At 46.1% G+C, this 13,523-nt stretch overlaps 1 protein-coding gene across 1 annotated transcript; it reads right to left on the bottom strand.

The window, feature by feature from the left end:
• Positions 1 to 7,069: 7,069 nt before the first annotated feature.
• On the bottom strand, positions 7,070 to 9,627 carry LOC130502031 (meiosis-specific protein ASY2-like). The gene is made up of 4 exons (XM_056996847.1): positions 9,027 to 9,627; positions 8,676 to 8,849; positions 8,013 to 8,578; positions 7,070 to 7,915 (listed from the first exon to the last, which is right to left on the bottom strand). Exons 1-4 carry the CDS (start codon positions 9,625 to 9,627, stop codon positions 7,070 to 7,072), a joined length of 2,187 nt encoding a protein of 728 aa, XP_056852827.1.
• Between the last annotated feature and the right edge of the window lie 3,896 nt (positions 9,628 to 13,523).

The raw sequence follows: 13,523 nt of genomic DNA, 5'->3' as shown, positions 1-13,523 counted from the left end.
TGGTAGACAGAGCTCAGGAAAGTGAGCGCACGATGCATCAACTGACTGTACGTCAACAACGATTCGAAGAGATAACTAGATCTCTAAACGCAACAACCCAACCACCGCAACGTCAAGCTCCGGGGGTCATCTTTCATGATCGATTAAACGATCCCTCATTTCCCCGAGCACGTTTAAACTTTTCCCCTGATAGCACTGCCCCGGAAGGACGCGGATCTGCTTTCCAGACACCTCATACTGGAACAGCTCCCGTGTTCAATCCACCTAACGCCAGTGCTATGGGAAGTAACATAGCGACAACCAGTTCCACACCCGGTCAGGTCACTGACAGGAGTACTCGTTTACCTCCTCCGCCACCTGATCCTAGGTCCGGAGCAGGAATATCCTTCCCATCTGGGGGCAGAACGTCAGCTTCGGTTTATCAAACTAGAAGCTCGATCCCGAATGGAGACGGTTATCAAAGGATAGATTCCGATAACCCAAGAAATGCCGAGCGACTTAGCCCACCAACCGCATGGGAGGATGAGCCAACTCGATTCCGTCAGGAACCTGCCCGTCGGGTACCTGCGAACGATCCAAACGTCCTTCCGTTTGAAGGACCTGAAGCTATCCGTAGATATATGGAGCGAACTCACGCGGCTCTCCAGAAATTGGGAGCTCAAGTCCATAAAGCTACGAGTTCAGCTCCCGAAATCGATAGCTTACTCGAAGAAACCCGTGGAACTCCATTCACGGACAGAATTGCCAGCTCTCACATAAGAGATACCCGAAAAATCAGAATTCCTGAGTATGATGGGACCTCCGACCCGAAAGCCTATTTGAGAGCTTTCCGATTGGCAATTGTTAAAGCCCATTTCACACAGGAAGAATGTGAAGCAGGTTACTGTAGGACATTCGCCGAAAATTTGGTCGGAACAGCCCTCGAGTGGTTCTCCGGTCTCGAGCCAGCCTCGATAGACAATTTCGATCAATTAACCAACGCCTTTATGAAGCAATACTCAACCCATATCCGGAAGCAAGCCTCTGAGGCCGACCTTTGGAAGGTCAGTCAAGGAATGGGAGACTCATTACGAGTCTACATTGAGAAATTCAGGGCAATAAGAACTAAGCTCTCGAATCCTAACGACCTAGTCGCCATCGAGGCCCTTAGGAGAGGTCTGATCTATAGATCGAAATTCTGGTCAGAGCTAACACTCAATGCTCCTCCAACTATCGATGACGCTCTTCATAGAGCCACCAAATATATTACTTTGGAGGAGGAGACAGCTGCACTGGATAAACTCCACAAGAAACCTCAGAATCATTCGAAAGGTGACTCCTCTGAGACTAAGGGACCTCATAAAAAGGGTAACCCTCGAAATAATCAAACTCAGGGAGAACATTCCTACGCAATCGAGGAAGACAAGGAAGAGAAACCTGTTGCAGCAGCAAACAAAACTCCCTGGTCAAAAGGCTTCGATAAAGGCAAACGTTGCTCTTATCACGATCGCGAAGGACACTCAACCGAAGAGTGTTGGGACCTCCAACGCCAGCTGGCAGCTAAATTCGCAGCTGGAGAAATAAAGGGCGTGGACCTTAAAAAGCCACCACCTTATCAGAAAAGAGGTTCCAGGGACACTTCCCCGAAACGCGAGAGGTCACCTGAGAAGGAGACCGATTCGCCACCTCCAGCTCCCAAGAAAAGAGTCGACATGATTCTTGGGAAATTCCCCCAAGGAAAAAGTTTACAAGTCGAAGCTCTCTTGAGCAAACCGTCCCCTCAATCGAGCCCCGACTCGAGGGTGGACTGTATCCTTGGAGGATCAGACATATGTCAAGACTCCGTCAATTCCATTAAGAATCACGTGCGGAAGGCTGTGTCTAACACTGGACCTAAGCCTCCTAACCCTGAATCCAATACTAAGATTTCTTTCTGGGAAAGCGAGACCTCAAACCTTGACAGACCTCACGATGATGCGTTGATCGTCACCCTGAACATCGCAGGATACGAGGTTCCTAAGCTCATGATAGACACAGGAAGCTCTGTCGACCTCATTTTCTATAACACCCTAAAAGGGATGGAAATAGACGACTACGAAATTATTGGCCAAAAAGCTAACCTCGTAGGCTTCTCCGGAGAAACAGCTACCTCATTGGGAACTATCAAGCTCCCAGTCATAGCTGGCGGAATAATGAAAATGACCAACTTAGTAGTCATCGATAGACCTTCCCCGTTCCACGCGATTTTGGGAAGACCCTGGATTCACAAAATGAAGGCAGTAGCCTCAACGTACCATCAGTGCGTAAAATTCCCAACACCCGAAGGGATAGCTACCGTACATGGTAGCCAGAAGATATCCAGGATCTGCTATTTGGGAGGATTCGAAATCCTCAAAAAGTCCCCCCAATAGCAATTACAGATCCAGGAGGGTCGCGAAATGCAACAAAATATTCGAGGTCCCCCCAGGAACCTAACCGAAAAAGTTTGCATCGACGACTCAGATCCTGAAAGACAGGTGAGCATCGGGTCCGAGCTACCTCCTGAGACAAAAAAGGAGCTCATTGATTTCCTGAAAAGCAATGTCAAAACCTTTGCATGGTCCACCAGTGACATGAAAGGAATAGATCCGAACGTCACCACCCATAAGCTAAAAGTTGACCCTACTTTCAAACCAATCAAACAGAAGCGTCGTAAGCTAGGCCTCGAAAAGGCTCAAGCTGTTAACGACGAAGTTGACCGACTTACGAAAGCTGGGTCCATTCGAGAGGTACATTACCCCGACTGGTTGGCTAACCCAGTAGTGGTAAAGAAGAAAAACGGGAAGTGGAGAATCTGTGTAGACTTCACAGACCTAAACAAAGCTTGTCCTAAAGACAGCTTCCCGTTACCTCACATCGACCGCCTGGTTGAAGCAACAGCTGGCCATCGACTCCTATCCTTCATGGATGCCTTCTCAGGATACAATCAAATCATGATGGATCCTGAGGACCAGGAGAAAACTGCATTCATAACCGAACGAGGAACCTATTGTTATAAGGTTATGCCATTCGGATTAAAGAACGCAGGAGCTACCTATCAGAGGCTAGTAAATAAGATGTTTGCTGGACAACTTGGAAAAACCATGGAGGTCTATATCGACGACATGCTAGTCAAATCCTCAGCTGGAGAAGATCATATCTCCCACTTAAGGGAATGCTTCGATATCCTGAACAAGTACGATATGAAGCTCAATCCCACTAAATGTACTTTCGGGGTACCCTCAGGCGAGTTCCTAGGCTATCTCGTAACCGAAAGAGGCATTGAAGCCAACCCGCAGCAGATAGCAACCTTCCTAGAAATGCCGTCACCTAAGACGACCAGAGAGGTACAGAGATTGACTGGACGAATCGCGGCATTGAATCGATTCATATCCAAGTCCACCGATAAATGCCTCCCATTTTACAAGCTTCTAAGAAATAATAAGAAGTTCTTATGGGACGAGAAATGTGAGGAAGCCTTCAAGCAATTGAAAGCTTACCTCTCCGAACCTCCGATCCTATCTAAACCAGTAATAGGAGAGCCATTGTACCTATATCTCGCTGTATCAACTGCTGCAGTCAGCGGCGTTCTAGTACGAGAGGAACAAAACGAACAAAGACCTGTCTATTACACCAGTAAAAGTTTGATAGACGCCGAAACCAGGTACCCTGCAATGGAAAAACTAGCTCTAGCAGTCGTAACAGCTGCCAGAAAATTGCGACCTTACTTCCAATCGCACTCGATCGTCGTAATGACCTCACAACCATTACGAATGATCTTGCACAGCCCCAGCCAGTCAGGGCGATTGGCTAAATGGGCCATAGAGCTCAGCGAATATGATATTGAGTATAGACCTCGAGCAGCAGCGAAAGCTCAGGTCCTTGCCGACTTTATCATTGAGCTAACATCCGAGCAGTTAGACTCCGAAATGGAATCTCCGAAGTGGAGCCTATACGTCGACGGAGCCTCATCAAAACAGGGCTCCGGTATCGGTCTAAGGCTAACTTCTTCAGCAGGAGAAACCATCGAGCAGTCATATAGGCTCGGATTCAGCGCCTCAAACAACGAAGCTGAATATGAAGCACTAATCGCAGGGTTGAAGCTCGCCCTAAGCCTCGGAATCCGAGAGCTAAACGCTTATAGTGATTCACAGCTAGTAGCTAGCCAGTTTCACGGAGAATATGAAACGAGGGACGAAAGAATGGGGGCATATCTCGAAGTCGTCCAGAACCTCACTAGGCAGTTCGACAAATTCGAGCTAACGAGAATCCCACGAGGTGAAAACTCCTCAGCAGATGCGTTGGCTGCTTTAGCTTCCACGTCAGACCCCCTCGTAAAACGAATCATACCCGTAGAAGGAATCGAGAAACCAAGCATCGACATAGCTACTAAAGCTGAGAAAGAGAGCAAACTAACAGCGCAACCCGAAGGTACCTGCCCTGAAACGGTAGCTACCCAGGTTTTCACAACATTTTGGTTTCCAAAAACCAGAATATGCAGCGCAAAAAAGCATACCTCCGGGAACACAATCCAAATCACGGAAGATATTCCTCGAAATTCAGACTCCTTAGAGCCTGATCTCGAAAATACCCCCGGGGGCACCAACTCAGACCCAGTCATCTGCAGAGTTAAAACCAGAAGCCGTACAGCTCTCCAAAATTCATCTGGAGGTATTCCTCGGAATTCAGACTCCCTGGAGCCCAATCCTACCAATACCTCCGGGGGCACCACGACATCAGGTCTCGACGAACAGGAACCTCCCTCGTCTCTTCATAACAAAGTTGTAGGAAGAGAGGATTGGAGAATTCCAATCACGCAATACATCCTGGAGGGAAAGACTCCACCCAATAAATGGGAGGCTCGAAAGCTCAAAGCATTAAGCGCGAGATATTGCGTAACTGAATCTGTCCTCCTCAAACGAAGCATTTCCGGACCTTACCTAAAATGCGTCCATGGCCTCGTTGCTATGAGACTCATGAAGGAAATGCACGACGGTTCCTGCGGGAACCACTCTGGAGGAAGAGCTCTAGCCATCAGAATCAAAAGACAAGGATATTTCTGGCCTACCATTATTGCAGATTGTGAGGCCTATTCCTCTTCATGCGACAAATGCCAGAGGCATGCACCGATTATACACCAACCTGCGGAAAAGCTGTCTAACATATCCGCCCCTTACCCATTTATGAGATGGTCCATGGATATCGTGGGACCACTAGTACCATCAGGAAGTGGAAAGAAGAAGCTACGCTTCCTCTTAGTCTTAACGGACTACTTCACGAAATGGATAGAGGCTGAAGCTTTCCAGCAGGTAACCAGGTTCGAGGTCGAGCAATTTGTATGGAAAGATATCGTGTGTAGACACGGCGTCCCATACGAAATCGTAACTGACAATGGAGGACAATTCATATCCCACGATTTCAAAATATTTTGTGACAAGTGGAATATTCGCCTGACCTTCTCATCACCTCGCCGACCTCAAGGTAACGGACAGGCGGAGGCTGCTAATAAATCAGTATTAGCAAACCTCAAGAAACGCCTCGGAACCCAGAAGGAATTCTGGTCAGAGAAGTTACTTGAAGTACTTTGGGCATGTCGGACCACCCCACGAAAAGCTACAGAAGAAACTCCTTTCTCCTTAGCATATGGGATGGAAGCTGTCGTTCCAGCTGAAACCATTGCTGGTAGCCTCCGCCGGGAACTCTGTACATCCAATCCCGCAGCTAATGATCAGCTCCTAACTGACAGCCTCGATCTAATCGAGGAAAGACGGGACCGAGCTTTGATTCGCATTCAGAACTATCAGCAAGCAATGGCACGACAGTACAATTCCAAAGTCAGGCTCCGGCAGTTCGCTGTTGGTGACCTAGTACTTAGGAAAGTTTTCGAAGGAACCAAAGAACCAAATGCTGGGAAATTAGGAACCAACTGGGAAGGTCCCTACCAGATCATCCACGTGGTACGACCTGGCGTTTACAAACTCCGAAAGGTGCGAACTGGGGTACCTGAAATCAGATCGTGGAATGCCACGAATCTTAAGAGATATTATCATTAGGTACCTAAAACTCCTGAACTACGTTAGGCTTGATCCCTTGACTGGGTACGTAGGCAACTCCGTCATGAGTGCAGCCCCAACCTCATTTCAACACTTCGTTCACTACAATCAAAGGGGGCATATGTCTGACTAAAATCACATAGCCCACGCAGCAAACGTATGATCGTTATAATACAGCAAGTGTATGATTACTATGATACAATGTATCCAACTATCAATAAAGAAATCATTTTCGATATCTCAATTTTTAACAAAACAGGTCCCTGCAAACCTGAACCTAAGGTCTTAAAATCCTTACCAATCTCCAAGGTCTTAAAATCCTTGAGATAATGTCAGGTCTCGACAAACCTGAACCTAAGGTCTTAAAATCCTTAACAATCCTAAAGGTCTTAAAATCCTTCAAAGCAATGTCAGGTCTCGACGAACCTGAACCTAAGGTCTTAAAATCCTTCAGATAATATCAGGTCTCGACGAACCTGGACCTAAGGTCTTAAAATCCTTACCAAATCTCCAAGGTCTTAAAATCCTTGACAATTCTCCAAGGTCCTAAAATCCTTATAAATCTTCGAGGTCTTAAAATCCTCGAGAAATCACAAAGGTCTTAAAATCCTAAGCAAGTCCCGACGGGTCTTGAAATCCCACAAACAAGTTCAGGTTCCCAAGAACCCCCACCTAAGGTGTCCAGATTAAACTTAGGTCCCTAAAAATCCTAAGCTAGTCCCGATACTCCAAGAATTCCTCTTAAGGAACTAAAAACGACCAAAGTCTTCCAGACTTATCGTAAGGATCGATTATGATTAAGCTGTCATATTTCACGACTAAAGCCAAAAACTAAAAACGAAACAAGAAAACCGAGTTCGAAATCAAACAGATAAAGGTTTAAAAGCCTCCCCAGGCTAACAAAGATTCGAAGTTCAAACAGATAAAGGTTTAAAAGCCTCCTCAGGCTATAAGTCTTGAAAGCAAAAGATAAAGAAGCCCATTGGGCATAAGTTTTAAAACATAAAGAGCATCAGCTCTTAACCTTCCTTGGATCCAGGATCAGCTTCATCATCCTTATCCTCCTCGATAGGATCACCCTCCTTAACAGGAACCTCTTCTTCAACATCCTGGTCGTCACCTCCCGGGGTCGTCTCAACGGGAACTAAATCAGGAGAGACCGAACCCAAGTTAGAACCATATTCTCCAGAAAACGTCGGATTAAACATATTGATCGCGAAAGTACCTGAGCTCTCGGAGAATTGAGGAATGGGGAGCTTGCTAACTGAAAAATCAGAAACTTGAGCCTTCTCGTATGCAGCACCAGCATCCGGGATCAAAATCATCAAACGATGATACTCCTCCTCAGCATTCTCAATCTCTTTAGACAATAAATCCTTCAGAAGTTCGGTGTTTGCCTGAAGCTCCTGAGCATAGATCAGAGCGTCAGTCTCTTCCTTTTTCTTGACAAACTTCTCCTTCACAGAGGTCAGGATCTTGTTGTAGGCTTCAGCCACCTCCTTCTTACCTTTCCTGACAGCTAGTTTAACTTCAGCCTCTTTGTTCTGTTGACTAACCTGAGACGAGGCGATCAACTCTTGGACCTGGTGCTCAGCTATCCTACGAGCAGCATCTAACTCGTTGATCTTCCTACTCTTCACCCGAATATCGATGGCCTGACTTTCGATCTTCCCTTGTTGAGTATCAGCCTTCAGACCGAGCCTCCCGACCTCAGCTTCGAGCTCAGAAACTCGAGCACGAGTCAGGTCGAGCTCCGTCTTGGTAGTCTTGAACAACTCAGTAGCCTGAGCTAAGTCTTCAGCGCTAGGAGCACCATGCACGGTCTCTTCAAACCTCAGCTGAGCCCTGTTGATGGCTCCAGCTAGCTGAAACAAAAAAAAAAAGAAGAAATGTATATATACGCTTTGAACAAAAAAATTCTTTTGGATTGATAGCGAACCAGGGAGTAATAGGACTACGTACCTGACCCACGTGGTGAGCTATCTCAACGTACTCTTCCTTGTTGGTCATACCATTGATCGAAGGCATGGAGCATCCTACCATCTTCATATGCCTCATGATGGTTGCCAAACCCCAAGGATCATCCAATATCGATCCCGGCTTAGAATGGGAGAAGTTCCAACCCACGGTCCCTCCCCGCGAAGACGAGGAGGAGGATCTGGCGGGTCTATCTCCCAAATCGGTCCGAGACCTCTTGTTTCTCGGAGGTTCGACCTCGTGAGGGTCTCTAGCAGCTTGGAGGTTAGCTTCAACTGTCAGAACCTCAGGACGGGGAACAACATCTTGAGCTCTGGGCTCAACTGGGTTAACATCCTTAGCAGGGACAGAGGTCCCATCATCAAGGACCTCCTTCAATGAGCTGAGGAAGGCACCTCCTTGGGTCTTATCGCTGCCTCGCGAAGCGCTGGCAGCTGCAGCAGGCTTGTTCCTGGAACGGAAAGAAGGCCTCATCTTAGGAGCTTGAGTCTTTTCAGTTTCGGAAGTACTAGCTCCAGTCGAAAGATCTACCACGAAAGGACCTTCAGAAACTAAACAGTCGAAAGCTTGTTAGTTATCTCTGAAAGCAAATTCAGAAATAAACAAAAAAAAAAAAAATAATAATAATAAGCAAAATCCGAAAATTACCTTCTAAATCTTCAGCAAGAATCGGGTCAGGGAACCTGGCGTTGTACCGATCCGGGAACCTAGCTGATTCAATACGAGAAGAGGCAAAAGATGCCCAGGTATTGGAGCTTTGATTTAGCTTCCGGAAAAGAGCCCTAGACAGCTTCTCAGTAAGCTTAGGAGGATCCTCAGTATCTGCACATGAAATCGAGGGTTCAGTGAATAATACTAATTAGACACAAGGAAGGCACGATCCTAACAAGTCCTAACCAGATATATCGGACCAAACAACAGAGAGAGCACGACCCACGGGAACCGTCGCGGGGTCGATCTTGACATAGAAATACTTCTTCCTTCAATCGTCATCACTACCGGAAGACTTGAAAAGACCAAGCCTAGGACGACAAGGAAGATAGTAGGTACCGCTACCACCATCTTTGCTAGAGCTCTCCTTGATCGTGTAAAGGCTCATTAGCTCGGTCAGTCCAACAACGATCCCCTCCTCCTTAGCCCTGGTGATGAAACCATTTATCACCCGAATGGCTGAGGGACAAAGCTGAGAAAGGGCTAGTTGGTAATGATCAAGAAGATCTAACAGGAGATCTGGAAGTGGGAACCGAAGGTGGCATTTCGAGATATATTTCTCGTGAATGCAGAACCAGCCTTCCGGGGCGGTTTCAGGAGTTTCGTCGGAGGAACAAACCTTGGCCAACTCCTTTTGGCCATGGGCTTGAACCATGAGATTAACGACTTCTTGAATCTTTAGTGAGGAAGGCGAGTGAGGGCCCAGAGAGGTACTCCCGCCAGAAACTTCCTTCTTCTTCACCCGCTTGGAGACCCTCCCCGCAATTGAGTCCTTGACTTCCTTCTTGTCTCTTTTCATTTTCTCACCGATTTCTTGCTTAACCTTCATTAAACGCTTCCCGGAGGCAGAGATTCCGGTCTCGCCGGAACCTTCTTTCGGAGGGTCCATTAAAAAGAAAGGTAAGGAGAATCGAAGAGATTGAAAGGGGAAAAGAGTGAATAGGCCAACCAAGTCTCTTAGGAACTAAGGATTCTAAGAAATTCGCAGGAGATTAATGGTGAATCGAAGGATGAAAGTAAAAAAAAATATATGAGAAAAACGTAGTAAAATAAAGGAGTGGAAGAGAAGTTACCTTGGAAACCGAGTGGAGGCGTGGAGAATATGGACAGCGGCAGTTAATGCTAGCTGCTTTATATCTTGTCAAGTCTCGAAAATCGGAGTAAATATTTCAAAACTCCTCTCATCTGAGTCGTTGATTTCATCAGAAGAGATCTCAACCGTTAATTCAAATAAATAATATCTTCGTCGAACGAAGCTAGTAATCATTATCTCAACAGAAAAGATTGAGGTTCGGCGGCTAGGTTAAGCTCCCGAGTAAGAAATCTTATCTCGAAAGCTGGGGGCAACTGTTGGGCCCGAATATGGCCCGGTAGCTGATTATTCAATAATAAAGATGATGATGGGCCACGACAAGCCCACCATGAGTCTGACGTATAAAAGAGAGCTAAGCTAGAACCGGAGGCTGAAAGCTAAGGACCCTAACTAAGGAGGTCACGACGAAGAGGAAGCTCACGTCGCAACCAGAAGAAGCGCAGGACCCGGTCAAGGGGAAGCTGTTGCAGATTCCACCTCAAGCGGAGAGGATCTCGGAGATCAGTTGCAAACAACCTAAAGAAGTCCAAAGCTATAAAAAGAGAAGGTCGAAGACTAAGAAGAGGATCCGAACCTACTCATATTTTTACTCAACATTCATTGAAACATTCTTACTTGTAATTCTCTCGTGATCTTTATATTCATAAAAGATCATCTTTGTAACCATCTCATTTCTATTACATCAATACAAATCAAAGTTCGTTCATCAAGTTCTTACGGGATTCAGCCCGCGATAATCTTTTCCTTACCTTTTCTAAACATAAAACCTGATCTAAAATCTAGGTGTGAGTTTTACCCCTCACACTTGTAACAGTAGATACCCCTTGAGGTCATGAATGAGGTCTTCTCTTGATCGTCAGGTTATATTCAGAGAACGCATCCATGAAACTCATCAGCTCGTGACCAGTCATTGCATCGACCAGCTTGTCGATGTGAGGCAGAGGGAAAGGATCTTTAGGACAAGACTTGTTAAGGTCCGTGAAATCCATATAGACTCTCCACTTCCCGTTCTTCTTCCTGACGACCACCACATTGGCTAGCCATTCCGGGTATTGCACCTCTCGTATGAATTCAGCATCTAGTAGGTTCTTGACCTCTTCGTTGATTATCTCATCCCTTTCAGGAGCGAATTTTCTCCTCTTCTGTCTGACAGGAAAATGCATTGTATCCACCTTGAGCTGATGCATGATAATGTCGGGATCAATTTCAGGCATGTCTTTGTGAGACCAGGCAAAGCAATAGGAGTTGGATCTTAAGAAATCGATCAGTCTCCTTCTCAGGCTTTCCGGAAGCTTGGAGCCTATCTTTAAGTTTCGACTCGAGTTCCCTTCCGTGAGCGGGACCTCATCCATTTCTTCCACTTCCGTCTCTTCGGTGTGTGGGGCTGGAAGCTTCTTCTGTAATTGCTATAAGACCTGAGTCTTTCCCCTAAGGGTAGTCTGATAGCAAGACCTAGCATTCTCTTGATCCCCCTTGACCGCTCTGATGCCCCAAGGGGTTGGGAACTTGACAATCTGGTGCAAAGTTGAAGGTACGGCTCCCATGTCATGGATCCAAGGCCTTCCCAATATCACGTTGTATGATGAGGGGCAGTCGACGACCAGGAACTTCGTGGCTTGGTTTACCCCTTCGGCATACACAGGAAGAAGGACCTTTCCCAAGGTTTGTTTAACTTCTCCACTGAAGCCTACGAGGGGAGTTGCTTTCTGGTTAGAGCCGTAGGTTCCAAACCCAGGTCGCCGAAAGCCGAATAGAAGATTATGTTGCTGGAGCTCCCATTATCTACTAGTATCCGCTTGACCAAGCAGTTTGCTATGGTAAGCGAAATGACGAGAGAGTCATGATGAGGGGTGAGGACCTTCTCCTGCTCCCTTGCAGTGAAACTGATCTCATCTGTTCCGAGGAGTAGGCGCTTGGGACCCTCGGCCTCTTGGCCGTTCCTTGCATTGCGAGTACTTTTCTTGGCTGCGGTACTGCTAATTCCGCTTACCTATGATCCGCCTGTGATGACGTGGATCACCCGGTCTTGCTGTGGTGGCAATGCGGGAGCTGCCTCGATAGGGAGACCGGAACCTTCTTTATTTAGAAGGTTCTTGGCTTTATCCGAGAGGAACTCTCGTAGGTAGCCTCTCTTGAGGAGCTCGGCGACTTCCATCTTTAGGGCTATGCAATCCTCCGTAGTATGACCATGATCACTATGGAACTCGCACCATCGCTTGGGATTTCGATTAGCCTCTGCGGCCTTCATCTTAGGAGGCCACTTGACTTGAGGACCCATTTGTCTTAAGACACCGATCAGCTCCGGTTTGGATATCGCAAGATGGGAGATGTCAGGCCAAGTAGACACCATCATCCCTTCGGATCTAGGCAAAGGTCGATGCTGATACCTGCCCCTATTCGGGTTACTAGTCTCCCTAGCGGACTTAGACTGAGAAGGCTCGTTGCGATCATGATATACCATTGATTTTACCCATTTTTACCCATGGTATATAAGTGTTATAGATACTATTTACTATGTATTGGAGTCTTTTTAGAGTATTTACAGGTTCAGAGACGATTTTGAGAAATATGGTGATTTTGGTGCCTTTTGGAGTCTTTCGCAGTGCAGAACTGCATAGACGCTTCAGATGTTTTGCTCTCGATGGAGACCTTTTTACCGTTGGATTTAGCCCATCTTTTGCCACAAGATAGAGCTTTGAGTTAGCTTTCCAATGCCACCGTTCGGAGGTCAATCCGCATCCTGTAGCAGAAGGTATGCCCGTTTTACTGAAGAATGATCAGTCTGCCTCGCGAGAGGAAGCTGTCGAGAATAGGATTGTATGTCGATCGATGCAGCACACTGCATGTCGATCGACAGGGATATCAGAATGTGGGCTGAGTATATTTCATGATCTGCTGAAGCCCAGGAGTCACCACAAAGTTACCAAAATACCCTGGACGACCAGAAATCCTATTTATGTTATTTCTAAGCCACTGTTGACGGCTACGCTTTCTACGCTTTCTTTTGATTCATTGTTCTTAGTTTAGGAGAGAAGAGAGGAACTCTTCAGAGTCCTCTTGGAACTCCTTTGGTTTTTATATCTATTCTATTGCAATTTCATCTACTCATCTATGATCTCTGTGACAACTATCATGTCTGAGTAGATCCACCTGTTAGGTTTAGGGTTCAGATAGGTTATAAGGGATTAGCCCCAAATATAGCATTGCTAAGTTGTGGTATTAATCATTGAGACTGTTCTTAATGCTTGTTCTTGAGTAATTAACCTGAACTTGATCTTAGAATCATTAGGCACAAGCGAGAGCTTGGTCTCTTATCTAACTTGTCTTCTCTGATCTAGGATTGCTAGATAACAGCGAGAGCTGGGTTAGAAACCCTAGTGAACATTTATTCAACCCGCGCATTAAGCTTACTAAAAGCGTGTCGACAAATATTCCTATAGAATAATCGATCGACGGAGCGAAAGGTGTATCGATCGATACTCCTATAGAGTCATCGATCGACACTTTCTAATTGATCATCCCGACAGGTGAGATCATTGGATCTAGTAATAGATAACCTATACAACGAGAGTTGATCTGTTATTCTTATTGTTGAGTTCTATAATATCATAATTTAGTATATATATCATTATAATTCCAGCCTGAATAGAAACCCTAGATCTAGCTACCATCCTTCTCAAACAACTCTTAGT

This window comes from Raphanus sativus, unplaced genomic scaffold (assembly GCF_000801105.2).
Source record: "Raphanus sativus cultivar WK10039 unplaced genomic scaffold, ASM80110v3 Scaffold0391, whole genome shotgun sequence".
In the NCBI taxonomy this organism is placed as follows: domain Eukaryota; kingdom Viridiplantae; phylum Streptophyta; class Magnoliopsida; order Brassicales; family Brassicaceae; genus Raphanus; species Raphanus sativus.
Note: the sequence above shows the minus strand (reverse complement) of the source record. Positions and strands in the feature narration are given on the sequence as shown.